This window comes from Eutrigla gurnardus (genome assembly GCF_963514095.1).
Source record: "Eutrigla gurnardus genome assembly, chromosome: 10".
Lineage (NCBI taxonomy): Eukaryota > Metazoa > Chordata > Actinopteri > Perciformes > Triglidae > Eutrigla > Eutrigla gurnardus.
In genome coordinates this window covers 11657880-11681523 of record NC_139924.1, presented here as the reverse complement: position 1 = coordinate 11681523, position 23644 = coordinate 11657880, and the positions used below count along the sequence as shown (strand labels likewise).

General features: G+C 40.0%; 1 protein-coding gene across 10 annotated transcripts in view; it reads left to right on the top strand.

Annotated features, from left to right (window-relative positions):
- Positions 1-23644, top strand: part of myo18ab (myosin XVIIIA b) — a 123775-nt gene that overhangs the window by 4316 nt on the left and 95815 nt on the right. For 2 of the 10 annotated variants that reach the window (XM_084019373.1, XM_084019370.1), the window contains exons 1-3: positions 16280-16410; positions 22450-22559; positions 22889-22920. The exons of 4 other annotated variants lie outside the window; for them this stretch is intronic. In XM_084019373.1, the coding sequence (XP_083875499.1) occupies positions 22520-22559; positions 22889-22920 (72 nt within the window). In that variant the 5' untranslated portion in view covers positions 16280-16410; positions 22450-22519. Of the gene's footprint in view, positions 1-15565; positions 15691-16279; positions 16411-22449; positions 22560-22888; positions 22921-23644 lie in introns of those variants that run through there. 4 more of the 10 variants (XM_084019374.1, XM_084019377.1, XM_084019372.1 and 1 more) reach the window with 4 other exon arrangements.

Sequence of the window (23644 nt, the reverse complement as noted above, 5' to 3'; positions counted from 1 at the left end):
TTCAGTCCTGACAAAGGGTTTAAAAGGGACACTGCATCAGCCAACAGCAGCTGCCAGCTTTCCAATATATTATTATATTCATGACAAGCTAGTAATGATGGGGCTGGGTATCGTTTGAAATGTTTTAATATGAGTGCCAATATTACGGCTGTTACAGATGACCCTTACAGAGAAAGGATAGGATCATTCAGCAATAATAACGATGCCTGCAGCAATTGTTTGTTTTCATGATCTATGAATAGGCTGATTATTTTCTGATCCACCACTCAAATTGACATTTATCTAAAACCCAGATATCAGACATACTGTATGTGATGACTGTGTTGTCATAACTAATAGAAACGATGTACACCACATTGTAATAAACTGGAATAATCCTCGAAAAGAAGAAGCATTGTTTGACAAAACAGCATTCTGGCTCTTCTCAGTGAACTGCAGCAGTCGGGGTGAAACGGCTGAAGTCATTCAGCAATGTGTCGGTCCACCTAAAGCTGGTGCCAGGACTCTTTCACACAAACATAAACACACTAGGAGTTAATCAAGATTTGGAAGCAGTGAAACAGGATGCACATTTTAGCTATGTGCTTCTAAAAACAGCACAGGGATGTCTTTGGGAAGGAGGAAACATTTTGAGAACTGATTTTTATCAGCTTTTTTCAAAGTCAGCAAGGGTACTTCAAAATAAATATGAGAGAAATTAAGTAGGCCTGCCTTTTATTTCAAATGGAAATAGTTTGTACAAAAACATCAAAATATAATAATGACATAGATACATATTAAAAATTAATTAATAACAACATAATTAATTGAATGATTAATTAATAACAACACCCATGATAAAGATGCAACCATAAGAGAGTAGCTATAGTTGGTTTATAATTATATAAGACTGTGTGGCAGTGCACCTCAGGTCTTGCATGCAGAGAAGCTGTACTACCTGAAGTGCAGAGGCTAGGTGCAGGTCATGGAGTTGCTCTGGAAAAACCTGATGCGCAGCATTCATCAATGTATGCAGCCAAAGGCCAAAGCTGACTGGGACTGACTGTCCCTCGCTTCACTTCTGTCTCCAGCCTCCACAGTTTAGTACATTTTACTCTCCTCCTGGCTTTCTTTGAGGATTCAAACTAACCAGGCTTTGCGCTATAGAATAACCCGTTTATGAAACTCACTAATCTAGCTTTTGTCTTTAGTGGGAAAGGTTACAATTGCCGTTTTACCATGACAAATGACTCTGCAGTAGTAACGGTTTACACAAAAGTAATCCATTTTCCCATGCAATGCTATGTGATGCATGTATATATAATACATAAAATCAACAATTTTAAAAATATATTTTTTTAACGTTTTAATTTATTTAAACAGGGCAGTGAACAATAAAACATTAGCCTATAGAGATTAATTATTATTATTATTTATTAATATACGAAACCTGCAATGAATTTGCTGTCCTCAAAGCCACCAACTCCAGCATTAAAACAGTTTTACTTTTCTGATTATCAAAACACACTTCATTTAAACCAGACAGGAGGCTCAATGTCTTTGTTAGTTGTTTCACTGTTCCAACAATCAAAAACAATATTATCCACTCGTTTTGTTGGATAAAGGATATTAGCTCCTGCTCTCTGGCTCATATTCCCTGCTGTTCTTTCTGTGTTTGGCAGCAGGTTCTGGTATTCACGGGCGCCTTGTCTAGAAGCAGGTTGATTCTTTTTGATATTTAATTCATATTTCATGTTTCATGAGGGAATGACAGTGAGTATGAAGTCAGTAGCTCCAGCAGCGTACATTGCTCCTGCTCCGCCGCCTACCTGATGTTGCTGCTGTAAAGTACCTTTATGATTACGAGTAGAAGTACACGCACACAGTATTGTACCGATTCCTGATGCTGGTATCGCCATCGGTGCATCTGTAGTCGCTGAGGTAGTCGATGGCTCCTCAGCAGCAAAGCGCCAAGGGCTTCCTAGATGCCTTCTTTTCAAGGTGTTTCCAGATTTTACCAACTGGTAAGTTCCCTGCAATAGAATCATAAAATAGTATTGGTAGTAAACACTTTAAAGCACAGTCATATTTTTCCTTCACACTCCACTTGCTCTTTCTTCCCCATTCACCCTCTCTGCTGTCCAACAGATTGTACCATCAATGGTGCCTGTTAACTTTGGCACAGTTGTTGTTATTTCGACCCATTCAGGAAGCAATTGTGACTTAACTCGCTTCCACTTTTGTTCAAACCCTCTCAAACTTCTCTGCTTCCTGTGCTCAAACAATTTACTCAGACTTTACTCGGCTTTCATTCCCATTCCCAACATTTGTGGAACACTTTATTTGCGTCATTGTTATGTAACAGATACTCTCCCCACGTTACTGTTGGATATGGGTGGTAACAAGTAAAGCATTTCTGCACGGATTCAATAACATTAATAAATAGGACACAATAAGTTAAGCTTGTAGTAAATCATTCAAACAAATTCCTCTGCTTTTTAAATGTTTGCTGCCTCGTAGTACAACTTGTACTTGAACATTTAATGAATTTGCTTAACAGCATTTCTGCCTTTACTTGGTAGTTTAACAGTATGGTGAGCTAGCTAACAGAGAGAAAGTTAGGGGCTGATGATATACAACAATGGTTCACGCTTTGAACGGCCATATGATATTATGCATCCTAAACCACTCAATCATCAAGACACCCATGTTGAACCTTGGTAACTTTGGAACTTTTGTAAACTTCTAGGATATGGAATGGTCAAGATTGTGTCTAGTTACAAAATTCTCACAAGATGGTTAATATCCAGCATTGACCTTGAATGGTCTTTGCTACCACGTCCTCGCTACCATCGCTACCATCGCTACCATGCTACCGCGCTACCACGCTGCCACTCTACAAATTCAATTAGCTAGTAAGATTACTCTTAGCTGTAAAGTTTATCTTGAATTTTGTAGCTGACTTTGTAAACAGTTTCTTTGCACCAGAAGCCAGATGAGCCAGATGCAGTAAGGTTGCTGCTCGGGGTGTCGCTTTTCTGCTCGAGTTCCACCTGCAGATCCACCCGTTGCTCCTCCAGTGTCCAAATATGGTCACTTCCTTCACTGGTTGCAAAAATTCAAAGATGGCGACGGCCAAAATGCCAAACTTGAGGCTTCAAAACCTTAATCCTCAAATAATAACTACGTTCTTATAAACAGTTTATGCTTGAAGTGTCTGTGGATAATACATTTATGTGCAGATGTGTATCTCTGGAGGTCAGAACATCAACTGTTCCATTTAAAATTTGTCATAAAGAATCACAAAATTAGGATGGAATGATAATTCTTTGTAAGGAGGCGTGCCCAAGTTAGTGAGTTTGAGTTTGAAATTGGATAGGTCTTGTTGTTGCATGTTGCCCTTTCTCCTCATATATTCTCTCAAACCCCAAAAAGGGGAAACGTTCTCATGGTGGTGTAAACGTATATTCAAAGGCTGAAATGTGTACATGGTTTGTGGCATATTCCAATACTTTTAATAGTAAAACACATGCGCTGTGTGAGTTATTGCTCATGAAGCTGGCTTCGCTTTATATCACACTCGTAACAAGTCTGTTAATTATTACGTTTGGAAATAGTCAACAAACTTGCCCCAAACTATCTAAAACGTGCAGCAGGAATACAAATTGAAGAGAGCTGAAAGGAGAGGGGAGGCTGGAGCGTGAGAGAGAGAGAGTGGAGGTTAAAGTAGCAAGAAGCCATCTTCACTTGTCTTAACAGGCTGACTGGAAACAACGGGAAGCAGGCCTCTCCCTTTAGGTCTCACTCTGGCATTTGTGGAATCTGCTTTGGAACAAATAGGCCACTTCCTGACCCTTTCCCCTTGGGATTTTCTTCTGGAGGAAGAGGAATGAGGTTCTGAGGGCTGATGGAAGAGGGAGGGAACTTGAAGTCTGTGAATGTATTTGATAAAAAATAGTTGTTTTCTAAAACTTGTCGTCCTTCAAAAAAGTAATGTGACTGTGTTGCACAGTTCCTGCATTATTCATTAGTTTTTTTTCAGTGTGGTGAAAGTCTTGGGGTCATTGAAACGCATGTCATTGTTTAAGGCCATGTTCAGAAGACACAACAAACCCAGGAGCCTCATTGATTCAATGAGACCAGCGTGTTTGCACAGAGAGCTTGAACCTGGCTCTGCTTTGGACACAATGAGGATGTTATAATATCATTCAAAGTAACCTTCCTTGCATAGTGAAGCTACTTCATATGTGATATCTCAAACATTGTGAACCTTCTGAGCAGCATCTCCGCAAAACCATTATATAAAAGGTATTCAACTAGACACAGGACAATATGAAAATTTCATGTCACGATTATCCTGGTCAAAATAATTGTGAGTCACAATATTAACCCGATAATCATCATAATATGCTTAAATCTCTCTCTAAAAAAAGAGCCTGGTCTCCCAAAAATCATGTTCCCAAACAACAAAACTTAATTGTGAATTATATCTTGGGGGAATATTTTTGTGGATTGTGTTTTCTCTTGATGTGACCGGAAGGGAAGAAGGGAACAATGAACAGTGAAATCTGAAGTCATCTCAGTAATATGCCATATGTGATCTCATGTTCAAGCCTCATTCCAGAATGAATTGACGTCTTGTCTTAGAACGCCTTCAATTTCCATCTAAAATTTAAACATCCACATCCAGTTCAAGTTCAGTTTCAGACAACACCATTCATAAAAATAACAAGTCATATTTAATGTCTTGAACCCTTTTAATTAAGTGTGTAAACCACTAATAGTTTCAGTCAGCTTCTAAGGATAGAGTGCAAGGTGCAGTATACATCTGTGATGTCTGTGGATGACAACACACAACACAGGAAGTGAGACTGTGTAAACAGCAGACACCTAAGAATGAGTCATGCTACACATGAATGCTTGGGTCTTTGTGTGTGAGAGAGCTAATACGCCTAATCATACACACCCATCCTTCCAATCAGTCCAGCCTGATTCTTGTTAACAAACCCCCTCTGTGTTCTCTGACTTGAGTATACAGAAATAGACATGCTTGTCTGAAGAGGATGACATGATTTACTGCTGGTGGAGCGCTATTGTGCAAATCTGAATTCTTAGTATTCGCCTCCCCTGATCTTCAGACTTCTAAAGCAGCCTTTTCTGAATGTCATTATTTTTCATTAAAGCGCATTGTGAGAATGAAAACATATTTTCCAAGAAGACTAAAAAAGCTCTTAAATCACCTCCTGATATCTGTAAAAGTGCTTTAAAGTCCATCAGACAAGATTCAAAACGTGTTTGCGTTGATGAATATGTCGTGCTTGTCTTGCATTTGCATTGTAAATGAGCAGCCTTGGTTGTGGATGCAGATGAACAGCCGAAGAAAGGCTCCGTTCAGCCCGGAGTGTTTCCTGTAACCCTCAGTGTGTGAGAGTTCACGGAGCAGTTGGGTCAGGTCAGACCAGACATGAGACAGGAATGCCATAGGACGAGTTGAATGCTTTGTGTTGAGGGAAACTCGCAACACTGGTGATGACACACAGTTGATTTCTTTAAACTGGATCAATGCGGAAACATAATGTCAAATTAAGATTTAATTAATGACAGAACAGTGGCTCAGAGTGGATGGCTTTCAATGCAACACATCAACACATATCTCTATTTCTCAAAAGCACATCTGCTTTTTAAGCATCTTTTTTTCTTTCTTATAAAAATAACTATAAAATCAATCAAGTTTTACTCTTCTCTGTGCAGCACTTTGATTGAATGTTACAGGAAACGGTAATGCCCCCGCTAAAATACAACAACTATTTCTAGTTTCAGCTCACTAGACATATATATATATATATGATAAAACTAAAACTCTGAAATGATTTGTTTTCTTCATCATTGGTTTAGAAAAACAAACAAGGTCATTGGAGGCACAGAAGAGGAAGAAAACAGTGGCAGGTGTTGAAGTTCCTTTAAAAGAATGGCGGACACACACTCACTCCCACACATCCAGCCAGAAATAGCATTCTGACAGAATTCACCTGGTGAGAGTTAACCACAAAAATGACAGTATTGTGCGTTTCACTCAGGGGCAAGCGATTCCCGTGTGAATCGCCCATGTCTGTAATTTGTTAAGTAAAAATTCTGGTGCAACACAGTGGTCATCTGATAATACTGATCCTGTGTGAATCAGCATCTCAGTAATTCAGGGCTGTTTTTTGCCTCTGTGCCATCTTCCTGCCTCTTTCCCAGTTAAATATGATGCAGGCTGTGTTGAAAATGATAAATTCATGTTTTTGAGCATTTTGGGTGCAAATTCAGAAGGCTCATGTCGCTACACAACTTGGAGAGTTACAGAGCGAGCTCAAATCCATCAAAAGATGATAGGACGGATGATATGCATGGCAGCATGCTGTGAGGAACATCTTTCTATCTTTGAATAGGCTCAATACAAATGCCTAGTTATTTCTGTATGTGGTCACCTCTCATCACTGAAGAAAAAGGACAGCACTATACAGGAAACAGCTGCTACGCAGGCCTTGATGTTTTCAATCATATCAGTAAATTAAAGTACAGACTTCCCTTATCCCGTGTGAATTCCCAGCATGAAACACAGATCATCTTATCATATCAATAAATGGTGAGCAGGATCCTGAATGGCAAGCGTACCTGAAGGCTCATTAATTAAAGCTTGATGGTAAAATAAGTTTGAGCTGTAGCATAAAACATTTTACTGTGGATCCGCGATGGTTGTTCCACTAAGGTCAGTATCTGTGGTATTAATAATCCCTCAACAACACAGTAGATGATGTTACAGATTCATAGTCTGAAAAAGTACTTGCTTGAACACACTTGCTGCTTGGATGATGCTAATTGGATAGCCTGACATTCACATTGGGCTGCTTCTTCATCTGTAGTGTAGATTACTGGCTGACCCTTTTGCTAATCTCGCTGACTGGTGACGCTGTGTTTGATACTTATTAGTCACTCATCACTCTGTGTTGCCAGTCAAAGGATTACGTGTGCCTGATGCTTCTGATTTACCAAACAAGAAGGTTAACATAACACCGTTCGGCTCTTAATCCTCTTTCTTACTTATTCGCCTCTCACTTAGTCTTTCGTAGCCATTAGTAACCAAGTAGCCAGATCAGGGTCTCCTAGCAGATTTGGCGCTGTGGTGAGCCGGCTGTCCTGCTGGGAGCTGATCCTTAAATGCTTTCCAGAGACAGGGATCAGCCAGTACTGCCACTATTAGAGGGAGGGTGTTAATAGATTACTTTGGGGAGGCTGTGTGCTAAACGGAGCCTTTGATCAGGAAATGACGAGTCAAAAAAGTGAATGTGTCTGTGCACCATAGACTGTGTATATATGTAGAATATATGAGTATGATAAGAGTCTGATGAACAAAAGTGACAGAGCAGCACCCTTACTGGATCTGGATCCATCTGGATTCTGGTGAAGCTTCATAATTCACGGCAAACTATACAGCTAAGTGTTAAAGTCATTACCTGTCAATCACAAGGTAGCCCCGTCCTAAAGCATCCCCTGCTTTATGGTCTATTTGACTCTAAATGGACCATCATTTACTAAAGTAACATCATGCTGTAATGAAGAAGACTTGAAACTAGAGATTGAGACCATAAAGTCATGTGTACAATGTTTACTGAGATAATAAATCAAGTGAGAAGTAGGGTCATTTTCTCATAGACTTGCATGCAATCAGAGGAGTCGCCCCCTGATGACCAGTAGAGAGAATGCAAGTTTAAGGCACTTTTGGCTTCACTTTTCCGAACCGGAAGTTGCCGCCTGGTGTGCACGCCTGCCTGTTTAAAGGCCATACACATGTTGAATTACTTTAATAAAATGCTTTAACACTTATAAAGATACACACGTTTATTGAACATATATTACAATACAGAGTGTGTTAAATCATTTCATGTCAAAATTATACGTTACGACAAATGCAAATCCTCGGTGGAATAAGTCTCATCCAGCCTGACAGAAACATTTTTGTTGCTATTTGATATCCCTAATGTAAGTTTACTGCCAATGTAGCAAACCTTATTTTTCTCTTTTTACGTCAGTCTGGGCTTTACTCCCATAATCGCCCATTGCGTAAGACATCAAGTCCCGAGTTGTGAAAACACGTCTGGACTTGGACATATTCATAAATAGCCGTTTAGGTTTTCCCTAAACATTGTGGTGAATGCTGAGGCCTTGTTGGGGCTCGGAGGACATGCTACTGTATGTACTCTGTGACTACTCTATAGTTTGTTAGATATGTCTAGTGCCAGTGTGTGGGCACTAGACAAGTGCTTTCACTGGAAGCTTGTTCAAATGTGGCGGCCCTTGTGCATCTCGCTCAGACCTTCCTGGCAGATTCATAGTACGTTTCTGTTGCCTCTGCCGTGGTGGGGTGTCTCCCCTCCTCTTTTCTTCTGCAAACTGAATTATTTACAGAGATGCTGCAGGCCCAATGAATAATACAGCAGACTGCTGAAGGAAATACTTGTTGAGGGCTGGAGAGTTCAGCAGCCGTTCTCTAGGGAAATACAATGAGGTGTTTGGTTTCAGTGTCACAGGGGGTGATCGGGAACATGGCGTCTGTGGGACTGATGACTGGTTGGGGCATAATAAGACAAATCCCCGTTGAACAAAACTCTGGTGGTGCAGCAGCACGGTGTCATTGGCTCTGCCTTGGTCAGACGCCACCGCTTGTTTGGCTTCTCTCAGTGCTGACTGCTGCGGACTGAAACCTCACTGTCAGCAGTCTCCTTTCTCCCCACACTGAGCACAGTGACACAGCAGCTCTGTCAAAGCACCTGGCTGTTTCCACGGTAACACGGCACTCTCCTTGACCTGTTCGCAGTGGGTTTTGGGGGCAAACTGGAGGACAAGATTAAACAGTAAAAGTCCCATAAGCTGTGTCTGAATTGAGAAACAGTTTATGGGACTTTAGTTTACTTTTTTTTGTTGACCCAGCACATCACAATTTTGTTGACACAACGCCGGTCAGCCGGGTCCTTTAAAGACTGTGGGAGGCATATAACTGCGAGGCGGTAATTCTAGTTAATTGAAATGTGCCGGCCATATTATCTGCCCAGAGAATTCACTGATGATTCACTGACTGATTTGCTGCTTCCGTTTACATTCCTGGTGATGCAGATTAAAAAGCATGAAATACATGAATATATTCTCTCTCTTTTGCTTTTCGAGCATAGCATAAAGGGACTCCGACTGCATTTCATTGTGCAACCCTGTGTTGCACAATAAAAAAATGGACTTTGAACCTTGAATATAAGCACGGGCGTTGCTGTGGTTCATTTACAATAGTCTGGTGCCATGCCTAGTTGTGGCTTTACCTTGTGCAACATCAGACCAGGTAGAAACTGCAGATGGGACTGATAGCTGCTGCCTCAGATGTCTGATTTATGTATGAATTTCAAAATGTCTTGCTATATACAGTATTCTGTGTTTTATTACGCCAAAATTCTTGTGATTCAGACATTTAACTATCATCACATTTTATAGCTCACATGCAAGCGAAGGACTAGACCAAAAAAGGAAAGACTTTCCCATGAAGCAACACAGCATATCACAGGATGTGTTTGACCAATTGCAGACTTGATAGTAGGTTGTTGGTGGGTGAGGAATTTCGCTCGGCCAGCACGCTGCTAGAGCCAATGAACCACTTTGTTTGTTCCACAAATTAGTTATTTAGTGTAAAGGCCCAAAAATACAGGCAGGTTAATGTGCCAGTCTTGGTCTGATTGTCTACACAATCACTCACTCAACACATACACACTCCACTCAGAGGCCACACTTCAGCGTATGTCCGGTGCCACTCAGCTTATCTGCAGTTTCCGTTTGAGCACACAGGGCAGTGAATGGCTCTAGGTTTTATCTACTATTCCTCAGCTGACCTAAACCCTGGAGCTCCTCTCAGCCACAGAGAACAGATTGTTTACCCGACTCATTGTTCACTCACTATATCCTGTCACCGCTGCGTGTGGGTGTGTACATCACTGTAGGCTTTCATATGGCATTGTAGTTATTGTAGTTATTGACTGATCATGTTATTACATGCAAAAATGCAAAATACCACTCTTGGGTCCAAAAATGCAATCGCATGTGAAATGCATTGCTGGTAGCTATGGGACAATATGAAATTTCATGTCACGATCATCATGGCCAACATAATTCACGATAATCATCAAAATCTGCTTAAATCTCTTAAAATGGTAGTAACTTTATCACTTTATTTGTGTCACAGAGAAACATGAAAAACAAATTCTATTAAATAAGGTAATCATAACTCTTAAGGTCTCCCAGCATAAATAAAGGATCAATAAATAAATAAGAAGTAATTCGTAGTCTGAATTTTCAATTAAGGCTCTATTTTTTGACAAGAAGCTCAACAGCTTTTTCAAGTCACTTGTGATGATATTTACAATTATCGCGATTATAGGAAATTCATCACGATTAACATCGTGCCATCCGTAGTTGCTGGAGTGTGAAGGAACATCATTTAATTTTCTAAAGAGACCGTTTTTGAGATACAGTAGTAGTGGGGCGCTAGGACTATTATGGACTTTCTGTTGGTCACCTTTGATGAGGCAAAAATCAAAATCTTTTTGGTTTGAATGGTCAAGTAAGTATCAACACATACAAGCAGTTTGACTACACCAAGGCTGCTTCCTGGCACCAAATGTGGTATTTCGGACATGAGGACATCCTGTTCCTCACAGGATGAATTGTAATAACTTACAGGAGGAACTGTTTTCCTATTTGGCCTACAGTGAAGGTTCCACTTTGTCCATGGCAGTGCATGGATATGTCGGTAGCTCCTATGATTTTCACTACATTTTTGTCTTAATTTGTTGTCTTCATGGTTATTACTGGAGCATGTATGGCATATGACATCATACACTCATCAACATTGGAGAAGGAAGCGTGGAGATTGGGTTAAGTGCAATGTCCATGCACCACCACCCCACCAGACCTGCTACTCCTTGCTACTTTACTACCCAGCATGCTCCTGGCTGTCTGATGTTCGGTCATAGGAAAATAAGATGGATTAAAAGACAGGCTAACACAGCAGGGCTGACAATGTTTCCATGTTGAATTTCTAATGTTACGTTATGATATGATGTTCGCCCTGAGAATTGGTTTTGATGCTGCTGTTTACATTTCTTCATTGTTGCACAATGACGATAAATCAGGTCCGTGCACGAAGATCCTTTTCTCTCCGCCCTTTTGTTTGACTGCTGTACGTTGTGTGTAGTGCTAATTAGCAAACATGCTACACTAAGATGGTGAACATGCATGCATTGTCATTTTTAGCATGTTTAGAGTGACTTAAGCTGTTTCCTCATATGCACCCGAGAATCAAGTCTGCACACGATGTCCATCGGGGTTATTTTCTCAGACTGTAACTGTGTCACTGTGATCAGGGCAAAAGAGTGGCTTCCTTTCAGTGAAACAAACCAAAAACAACACACAAAATCTCCTGAATCCAATATAGAGGTCAGTGTGTACAGAAGCTGCACCCTGATGGCTGCTGACACACATTGTCCCTAATCATCATCACAGTCAATACACCACATGCTTTCAGCCACTCTCATGTCACCGAGGGTCCAAATCTCGCTGCCTCACTTTGGAGTTTGAAGCACCAGACCCCTTGCCCTTTGACCCAATACGTGAGGTCAGAGGAGCTGAATTCTTAGGAGTGTGTCAAAAGTATCATCCATGTTTTGTCCTGCCTACAAATTCCACAGAGATTACTGCAGCCACACAGAATTAACATGACTGGAGAAAAAGATGGCCGCTAAGCTGATAGCTTTTCCGTTTGTTTATGATGTTGTGAAATGAGTGTTTCTTCTTGTTCACTGTCCTTATCTGTTGGGACGTGTTTGCAGCTGTACTCGTGGCCTGTATGCGGGTTAGGTAATACTTCAGTGTGGTCCTTGTGGTTCCGCTTGGTGCTCTTTGTGGTGCACCATTCTGTTTGGTCAGTCATTGTCTGCTCTGTCGTGCCACTTTGGCTCTGTGTTGGTGACACTCTGGCGGTTGTAGTTTGTTGAAGTTGGCAGGATTCTTACCTGCATGGGTTTTTTTCTTTCTCTGCATTAAATATTTTTTTTAGACCAGCTTTTTACTCGTCTTATACCATATCACAGGTATGCATGGCACAATATCAAAATTGAATGACACGATTATCGTTGCGGGAATAATTGCAATTTACGATATTGTCTCGATAATCTTCAAAATCTGCTTCGAACAAATATTTTAATTGCATCACAGATAATACATAAGCAGATCATCTCCGTGAAAAACAATCTAATCATTTTGAATCAGTTGTTGGCTAAATTCCCCACAATCACCTCATTGTGAAGGTTATTTATCGTGATCTGCGTGGTTAGGTCCAGGTTGTAAGAATTCCACTAAAGAGTGTTTTTCCCATTATAAATGTATCTCATTGTTTCATTTGAGTGATTGTTATAGAACCAGAAGATGTTGAACTATAAATAGTTATTTACAAAAAAATAAGATCCTCATTAATAACCATCTCACAACTGCTCACACCCATCATGGGATTAGTCGAATGTTCTGTCACCATGACTGACCATTGTTGCTCTGACTTGTACACAACTGAATAAACTGGTGTGGAGTCCCAGTAAGCATACTGTACGTTCATGGCCATATTGAACCGACCATGTCTGCTTTTATTTAGGTCAGAGTTTGATGTCTGTTCTATACGAGCTGTGGCATTCCTCAAAATCGGCGCCGCCCATCATCTATCTAACATGCTTGGACAGATTCCAGGCTTGTGGGTATGTACAGAACATGTTATGCATTCAAATAACGACCCGAGAGTCCTCCAATGGTGCTCATGTATTACCAAGGGAGCCAGCAATCCTTTTTAATCACATACTCAGTTAGGATTTAAAAATACATAAGTGACGGGAAACTGATCATGAAAGGAATGGAAGTGATGATGATGTTGAGTCCTGCCAGTTTGAGTCCTGGTGGGGTTTCAGAGATGCCCTAAAAAGCCTGGTTGTTAAGTAGCTCTCTTCAGCTCTGCCTCAGTCTCGTGTGTGTGTTTGTGTTCATGTGTGTGTGTTCTTGCGTGTCCGTGCTTGCGCAAAGTAATCTTTATGTTAGCGACACGTGCACATGCACTACAGACAAATACATCATGCAACCTGTCTGACCTACATCTGCCACCTTGGACCAGAACTACTGGGCTTACTCAGGCATGACACACACACACACACACACACACACACACACACACACACACACACACACACACACACACACACACACACACACACACACACACACACCGACACACACACACACACACATACATGCAAACACACAGCGGTTGGCAGGTTTGAGCTGTGCCTAACAGTAGCTCAGATGTAAGCTTTCTTTGTTCAAGCAGCTGCTTGTGAAGATGATGGTGTGTCATACTGGCCAATGGAAATCACTGAGTTTTGGGCTGAATCAGTGTGTGCTTCACAGACGCGTTCAATCCTGTCAACACGGGAGTGGAAGGAAAAACGATAAGTAGGAGAAATGATTGGATTGTGTGCGTGTGCGTGTGTCTGTGTGTGTGTGTGTGGCTTTTTGCATCATCCCTGTCATCATCTGCTGAGCTCCTGACAACAGAGTACAATCTCCTGGGTGCATTAGTGAAATATCACATGCCGCTGAGGAAAAGGCCATTAGAATTGACCCTTTGTGAAGTCCCGCCCTTAGTTCGCAGACTAGCCAATCATTGCGTAGCATCGGCCAGCTCTGATCAGAGTCAACTAACCAGCTCCGTCCATAGACTCTCTTGCTATCTGTTAGTCTAATATTAGGAGTAAACAAGTGGAACAGATAGAACTGGCAAAAATATTGGCTTCTGTGCCAACCATTTAGTCAACATCTAGTGTTTAAACTAGGATGTGCATTTTACAAACATATTTATTTTTTGCCTTGGGTCATAGTTTGGCAACCCCAGTCCCTTCTATCTGCTTCTCTCTGAAATCTCCTTTTAATTTTTCCAAAATAGATAGATTAGTGACAGTGTGGGCTTCGGCATGGGCCAATATGAAATCTCATGCCCCAGTTATCCTACCCAAAATAATTGTGATTCACAATATTGTATATATGTTATATCAGTACTCTGTATTGGCAATTACTGAAATGTAAGTACTTTCACTTGTACTTAATCTGAAAAAAGTGGTATTGCTGAAACCCGCTCCAGCATTTTAGTCTGTCGGAGGCTTTTCCGTTACTGGTTCTGGAATCTGAACAATGCTATGAGTCATAAAGGCCATGTTAATGGACATTGTCTGCATGTGGGTAGAGATGAATTGAAAGTAAAAGAAAGGTTTCTCAGTTTGACACTAATATATAAATCTGTCATGTTCACAAGCTAATGTGATGTTTTCCACATTCCAGAGTAGTTTGTCGAAAGTTTCCGACAGTACGCATGTGTTCCTCTCAGCTGACCTGGCTTTGCACACATGACACACTTGCTTGCCATTAATACTACATAGTAGTTACTTTTGACCACAGCGTTACATCACTGCATTTCTCTCCTTGCCCATCTTACCCCACCCTCTTTTGGAAGGTACACCCGAACTCCGGAGACCACCCCGCCTGTACGCCTCCTCCTTCTCCTCCGCCTCCTCCTGTCACTCTGTTCATTCCACAGCACAGATTGCTTGAACTTTATCTGTATCACTTTGCCATTTCCTCCCTAGAATATCATGGCAGCCTCTGGGAAATAATGGAGGCTTTGTGTGGCTGCAGTACTTGGAAAGCATGCTAAGCTTTTCCCGGTGCTCTGGCTCCATCTTGTGGTCCAAAAGCAGAGGTGGTGGGAACAAATACAAGTAGTTGATATCTGGTGCCTGGGGATATTTTTTCCTTCTGTGTTTTAATAGTAACAGCTTGAGAGAATCTCACAGTTTGGCTTGGTGAAGAAAAGCAGAAGTCAGAGCTGTATCATTAGATTGTATTCATTTCGTCAACCAGATTCTTATAAATCTGAGCATATTATGGTCTGGTTTCATGTTTTGGACATACAAAGGGCATAACATTGACTTCTGAAGCATTGTGCTTCAAGCCAATGTTGACCCTTTCAGTATTTTTCCAGAACACTGACTCCATCCTTGGCCTTAACTAAATGGTTTGCGGTGCAAGATACGACATTGGGTGTAGGCATGGGAAGATAAAACTATTTCAAGTGGAATTATCTATTACTATTTCAGTTATTATCATAATTGCGAATCACAATATAATCCCGCTAATCAAAGATGTCGATTTTAAATCGCAATTGTTTTGGTCAGGATAATCGTGACATTATATTTTCAGCATCACGAGAAAATGACGAGCTGGATTTTCTTCATTGCCTGCAGAGAGGGAAGCCTGTGCAATATTTCCGGTAACATGTTCCACTCTGCTTCTGCTTTTCTTTGCGCTGCCATGCTTTAAATACTCAGGTCTTCCTTTCTGCTGCACAGAACGGTTTCACACAGGAAAATGATGCAACATGTAGAGTTGTAGAGTCTGTCTATCAACTAAAACAGACGGTAGGAACAGCATAGAGAGAGCATTGAGAGAGTTGATGAAACAGAGGAGAGAAGTTGGATTTAATGTTCAGCTGAGGAAGTCGATGTGGGATTGAACTACTGAACCATGATTGGAAGAAGTGTAAAGGTAGGTTACCAGGCGTGTGGATGGAGTATCATGACTGTAGTTTCTGCAGATATTCAAGAGCATGTAAAACGTAAAGGTTGTTCCTTCTGATGCAATACAAATGTTTATGTTAAGTGACTCCTATGTTTTAGTCCCGTTTTAAGCATATATCAATGGTCATCAGGATACTATTGAATAATGAAATGTACTGAAAAAAGGGTTTGCGATTGTATTATTTTGGCTGCTAAAAGATGTGTTTTCCGAGTCCCCTTTGCCAGTTGTTCATTTATTTCGTAGCCAGTATGTCCTCATTCATATTAACTGACTCTCAGCTACATTTCCTAACACACACTCAGAAGCAGCTGAGATGACAGCAACTGCAGCAGCATGTGTGGTTGAATAGTGTGGCAGCTGATTGGACTGTGTGTGTGTGTGTGTGTGTGTGTGTGTGTGTGTGTGTGTGTGTGTGTGTGGGGGGGGGGGGGGGTCGCTGGAGAGTACAGGCTCCTATTTTTACCCTGCTCAACACCCTCATATCACAACAGCTGTCCCCACATCTCTTGTCTGTCCACTGTCAGGAATAGCCGGCCTATCGGAGCGTTCCTCCTCTCCTCGACTCTGCTCTTTCACTTTCCGCCGTGTCTCCAGGCCCCTCGCTCAGATCTCCCCGACTTTGGCTGTTTTTTCATTTGTTTGCTGACTTGTGGGAATACAGGAGTTGTGGAATTACTACACTAACAGGTAGAACAATGTGTGATAACTTTTTAATGAGAAGTGGGATCTTGAAGTGGAAAATCTACGGCAAGCGCGGGCCCTCCATGTCTCATAGCCTGTGAAACTATTTTTAGACTACAGTTAGCTGAGAGGGTCGCTGTACTGGTATTCCAAGTAGCATTTTACAATAGCAGCCTTTGTGCCTCTTGACAGTTCCCCTTTTCCTACTTTGGTGTTAATTGGTAAGATGGTAGAATTTATAAGTAGAAGTGTGTCTGTTTGGCTGCTTTGAAAAGGTGGATACATGCTCATGTGCTGGTGCAGGGGCTGGTGGGAAATGTAGTTGAGCTTTACTGCTCTTTGTTGTTCTGTTTTCCCTTTATATTGAAGATGTCTTTGGTTGTGGCACTCTGATCAGGCCTTTACTGTATGTGTGTTACTTTGACTTTGACCAATCAAATACTGTATAGACTGTTGTTTTTGACCAAAAATGTGTATCATATTGATTATACATCATCATCATTAGGTTGAAGGTTTTAAAACTGAAAATGTGGTCTCTGATACCGTTGAGCACAGTTATTTTTCTTTTGTTTGACTATTTTATATTATTTTGCTATATATAAAACATATTATCTATTCAAATATCTTAGTTATTGTAGGGATGATTTCAGCCATATTCTTTTCATAATTCCTTAACTCAACCATGGGCAGTTATGACTGGACTACCTGGGATGCTCATGTAATATATGAAATCACCTCCACCAATTCAGACCTCTACCCCAGATATTCCCAGTCCATTACAAACCCACTTGACAGTCAACATTAGAACAGCGGCTTGTTTCTTCTCGTGGGATGCCATGTTTGAGCTTTTTGCTTTGTAGACATCTGAACTCCGTTGTCATTATAATATCTTGTGTAAATCTGCAATGTGAAGTACAGATGTGGGTCACATGAGGTCCGCAGGTATCCCCAGACCAGAGCAAAAAGGCATTGATTGCATGTGATGTCAAGTAAGGCAGTTTGTGTTTGGATAACAATAGGTCTTTTTACACAGACGATTCTGCCGTAATCACGAAATGGAGAGTCAAAAACGTGTCTCAATCGCACCGTTTATGAAGAACTTTGTTGTGCGGTGTAACGCCGTAACGGTGTCTCCGTTTACAAAGCATCCCTGCTTTGCACATGGTCAGCGTACAATGGCGGCTTCGTACGAGCAACTACCGGCTTTTTCGGAACAAAAGACATTCGGAGGCATTCAAAGGAACCATCTCAAATGGTTAAGTCATTGTGTGTCCTGAAGCCCAAGTTAATCCTCATACAGGATCTAAACAAAAGGTTTCCTTGGCTGCTCTACAAATACTGTTAATCAGATCATACAAGTTAAATGATTGTATTGTTGGGATTTTTTTGTCTCTCTTGTGGCCATGCCCTTGTTCTTTTTGTTTATGTGAGAATGGTGGTATAACAACAATTGGGTAATATATATATATATATATATATATATATATATATATATATATATATATATATATATATATATATACATTTAACACAAAACATATTTTTTCTTTTATTTGTTATTGCTCTTGATATGAAGTGAATGTATTGAATTGTACTTGCTGTACTGGTATAACCTGTTATATTAAGTACAAATAAGATCGTTAATTTCATATTTAGTACCTTGTTCTTTAACACAGCCCAGTGGTGTAGATATTTACTTGTATCTACCATGGAAATCAGGTCTTCTTCTTTTCTTGTTTTTTCTGATAACAAATAGACCTAAAGGACCTTTATTGTTGTTGAGAGGAATCAAGAAGTGCTGATTGTTTATTCAAAAACATGTTTTATTAAATGTACTACATCCGCCACTGGTTATTTCTGTTAAATTATAGTTGTTTTTATTGAGGAATGCTTTTGCAGTTCATTCATGAGTTGAATCGATCGATGTTCAATGGATATGGACAGAGAAAGGGTCGTGTTGAAAACATTGTGCCTACAGTTAATGTAACACTGGGAGACAGTAAGGTGATGGGGTTTGATCATTGACTTATTTAATCAAGTCTTGTTGTTTTGTTTGTGATCCATGACTTCAGTTTATTTGCCTTCTTGGCCTTTCTCTAAGGGAGGAATCTGGCCCACAGTCCAACAGCACCACTGTCTAATCCAAAAATAAACCTGTTAGCCACTCTTCTAATTCAGTTACCACTGATAAGAGCCGCTGACCCGGAGTCAGATTGTATGAGATCAGCCTTGTTCTGTGTAGTGTAGAGTCAGGTATGTTGGACAAGGCAGAAAGCCTCAACGTAAACCTTTACAGTAGCGAGGTTGTAGGAAGCCTCTGGGTCATTCCGTGTCATTTCATCAAATGCCTCCCACCTGACCATCTCAGAATGTCCTGAAAAAATTCAAGTACAAAGACACACTTGTTAATAGGACAAATCCAAAATATTAGGTCTCTACTGTCAATAGTTTTCTCATGAAACATCATTGAATGAAGGGTAGTTTAGACGGTTTTTGGCATCATGCTCTGAAAAGCCATTTTTAAACGGCAATATCTGGAAAACTATCTCACCTGTGGCCTTCAAAATTTCTACAGTGTATATCTGTTACTAATAGCCTCCAGACATGGAATATCGGGGGTGTAGCTCAATGATAACCTAGTATGGTAGGTACTTAAAAAGGGGCTTGTTGAAATAAAGTAGTACATTTGAAGAGTGGCTGAGCTCCCATTTTTGCAGATAAAAGACTTTTATCACTTCTGCCTCTATCTCTGGTGTTAGCTTAAACATTCTACAAAATACGGTTTCTCTTAGATTATTAGTTTCACAGATATTAAGGCTCAAAAATGGAAGTAAACACATCTTTGCCCAACTTCAGAGTCATATTCCAAAAAACTGACAACACGTATCAGGTCCAAACTTACATTTTTTTAAAGATCATATTCTTGTTAAAATCATATAAAAAAATTAGGAGGGTGTTTTGCCTCAATTTGTCGCAGTGATTTTTTAAAATCCTGATATTGGTGGGGTTTTTGTGGCCGGTTTTGGTACTGCATGTCCTAAAAGCCTACCAGTAAACATCACAGGAGGGCAATTCAATTGTGTTTTTTATCATTTACCAAAGACTTACATGTGACTAAATGCTACTGATAAATTTAGCCCTACGAAAACATTAAAATGTAGCACAGTTGTAGTTACAGAGGCAATACGTCCTTGAATGTGAGTTAAACATGGTGAAAGCAGCTTTTAATGTCTTAAACCATAGCAAACATAGCATAATATTGAAGACTGTACATTTTGTCATACTTTAAATATAAACATACACACAGATTACACAACCAAATCAAATAATAATCTTAATTTGAGCATAAAGATTTTACATTACAGTACAAAAGTCTCCAAAGTTTGATATTGAATAACAGTTTGTCTCTATGCTCACTATGAGGGATCACACATTTTTCATCTTTTAGATCCAATTCCTTCGTCACATTCATTAATTTGGCAGTGACTTTACAAATTGTCTAATGTACATCTCTGCTCTGTTGTGCTCATCGTCTTTGATGGCATACATGCACCCCGTTTCTGTAGAGGGAACGTCAATCCTTGCAATTCTATGCTGCAGTGGGACATTGCACGTCTTCTCTTCTTGGCCAGTAGAAACTCTTGGCAGGGCCATGTGGGTGCATGAACTGAACCAGTACATCTTCATCTGAAACATCTCTGATACTTCCTATCCACCATTTCTGATCATACACACAACTCACATATTGTCTCATAGTGAGCACAGAGACAAACTGTTATTCAATATCAAACTTTGGAGACTTTTCTACTGTAATGTAAAATCTTTATGCTCAAATTAAGATTATTATTTGATTTGGTTGTGTAATTTATATACTTAAAGTATGACAAAATGTACAGTCTTCAATATTATGCTGTTCATGGTTTAAGACATTAAAAGCTGCTTTCAGCGTGTTCAACTCACATCCAAGGACTTATTGCCTCTATAACTACAACTGTGCTACATTTGAATGTTTTTGTAAGGCTAAATTTATCAGTAGTATTTAGTCACATATAAGTATTTGGTAAATGGTAAAAAACACAATTGAATTGCCCTGCTGTGATGTTTACTTGTAGGATATTAAGACATGCAGTACCAAAAACGGCCACAAAAAAAACACCAATATCAGGATTTTAAAAAATCACTGCGACAAATTGAGGCAAAACACCCTCCTGATTTTTTTATATGATTTTAACAAGAATATGATCTTTCAAAAAAAGTAAGTTTGGACCTGATACGTGTTGTCAGTTTTTTGGAATATGACTCTGAATTTGGGCAAAGATGTGTTTACTTCCATTTTTGAGCCTTAATATCTGTGAAACTAATCATCTGAGAGAGACCATGTTTTGGAGAATGTTTAAGCTAACACCAGAGATAGAGGCAGAAGTGATAGAAGTCTTTTATCTGCAAAAATGGGAGCTCAGCCACTCTTCAAATGTACTACTTTATTTCAACAAGCCACATTTTAAGTACCTACCATATTAGGTTATCATTGAGCTACACCCCTGATATTTCATGTCTGGAGGCTATTAGTAACAGATATACTCTGTAAAAATTTTGAAGGCCACAGGTGAGATAGTTTTCCAGATATTGCTGTTTAAAAATGGCTTTTCGGAGTATGATGCCAAAAACCGTCTAAACGACCCTTCATTCAATGATGTTTCATGAGAAAACTATTGACAGTAGAGACCTAATATTTTGGATTTGTCCTATTAACAAGTGTGTCTTTGTACTTGAATTTTTTCAGGACATTCTGAGATGGTCAGGTGGGAAGATTTTCAGAAATTTGATGAAATGACACGGAATGACCCCTCTCACACCTGTCCCTTCTGCTCATATTCCCAAAATGACACTGTCTGTATTAGATTGTTGTAACTGTATTTTGCAATTGGTGATGAGTTAAGGATGAAAGTACTGATGACATCACAAATGACATCAATCTATAAAGTACCAATTTAATGTGGGCCTTATAACCAATGTCATGTTCGGTCACAACATGGAGGGTGATACAAGACCAGATAAACTACATCACGCCCATGCTGGTTATACTACAGACGCTGGTCTGTTGTTACGTATTGGCTACCACCATTCTGTTCGTTGTGGAAGCTCTTGCTTTTTATGTTAACAGCTTAGAGCAGCCACACAACCGTGCCGCTGCAGCTCGTACGCATGTGGTGTTACACAGACAGCTCTGCTGCGCTGCTACTCCTACTCTTAGCCCCCATCGCCTCATTTTCATTGTCTATTTGTGCCAGACGGCAACCTCCAGTTCTGCAAAGTGAATCCAAATGAGAATGAGAAAATGACCCTATTTCTCACTTGATTTATTACAGTATCTCAGTAAACATTATAAACATGAGATTATGGTCTCAATCTCTAGTTTATGGTCCATTTAGAGTCAATTAAGGTAGTATTTACCTTTTTACCACTAGTAATTTTAACTATTTCATTGATGATTATTCATAAAAAAATGTTTGTTAATATTTTGTGAAAGCACCGATAGTTAACCCCATTGTGGTGATTTTGAGGTAGTTGGTAAAAAAAACTTGTGATATTGTGTGCCCAGCCCTAATGTAGGGCTTTAGCATTAAAAAAAAACAAAAAACCCGTACATTATTTTTTGACATTAGTACGGAGCCCTGGCCTCAAAGATGCATCAGCATTTGGGCTTTTCCTTGTTGCTCTTTAAAAAGTACAGTGGTCAAGAATGGCTCACTCATATTCCATTCAGTGTTTCCATGGCAGTTGTCACTAAAGTGGGATGATCATAATCATTTCATAACCCTTTTTACAAGCTTTTAGATTTTTTCGTGGTGTATTTTTGCAATTTGTGTATCTGCGAACCTGCTCTAATCTTCTGTTCATCCCCTACTCCTCCCAGACCCCATTCACTGCTCTGCTATCAACATGTGGCTCTGCCCACAATGAAAAATCCAATGACCTCTGTAGTCTGATGATCCTAATTTATATTCATCTGTCTCTGTTTTCTCACCATTCTTCCTGTCTTAGCTCCCCTCCACCTCCTCTTCCCCCTGCTCTCATCTCATCCATCACAGCCCATGACAGCTGATCAGCCAACATGGCTTTCTCATCTCGCTTTTCCTTCTGGGAGCAAAAGGGAAGTCTCATTTGGACATTTCATAAAGCACTCTTACACTGCATGGTGTTACAGTGTTTTACCGTGTGTATTAACATGTGTGACCTTGCTTATATCACACGAAGGATGACTTTGCACCATATGTGTAATTTGCTGGGCACTTAACAAGTGCACTTCCTGTGCAGTGAGTGGATCAAGTTTGAGTGCTTGTGTATAAGAAAGATCTTTCTTTGCAAAAGAACAGACCATGTGCATGTTTTGAGGTTTGCACGGTGTGTGATGGACAACAGCTTCATGTTGTATTGAGGTTGTGATCTATGGTTTTTCTTTTTTATACCAAACACCTTTAGGTCAAAGATGATAACAACCCAGGAAGCAAAGGTGTAAGTAAATACTGTCCTTTTCGCTTGTCAGGGTAGTCATGTTAGATCTGTCTTATGTATGCCAGGGATCAACACAAGCCTTGTGATTTATCTAGGATTTCTTTGTTCAATGTATTGCTATGGAGGGATGATGGATGGATGATGGATGGATCATATCACGCTATGACTATTTTTGATCAGACTTTGGGCCCTGTGCAAGAACATTGTCATATTCATATCCTGAAACTCATAAATGTTTCTGTGAGCTTGCTGGTATTATAACTGTTTCATGTGGGATCCAGAAAAACCCTCTGATAATTGTATATCCCAAAATGTAAAAAAGCCTACATTTTTCACTTTGTTTTCATTAATAAGTTTACTTTTGGACAAAGTGTTCCTTAATCAAGAGCAAATGCGTATCCCATTGTCTTTGAGGTTAGGGAACTAAGTAAAACTACCTGAAACCATTTTAAAACAGTTGAAATCATCCAGGGAACTAAGCCTCCAAGCCTCTACGATCAAGCATGCACCCGTCTGGGTGAAGACCTTTTAGCCCTTAGTGCTCTATCTATAACAGACATAGAATGTGTTGAGATTGAATTATGCTAGTAAGAATATCTTAGGCATACTGTCAGCTGCTGGTCATTTGGTTCTACGTTTTAACAAATTGCCCTTCAGTCAGCAAACACTTCTCAAAAATACCTTATGTGTGATTTCAGGGTTCTTTAAATAGTTGGTGAGGAGT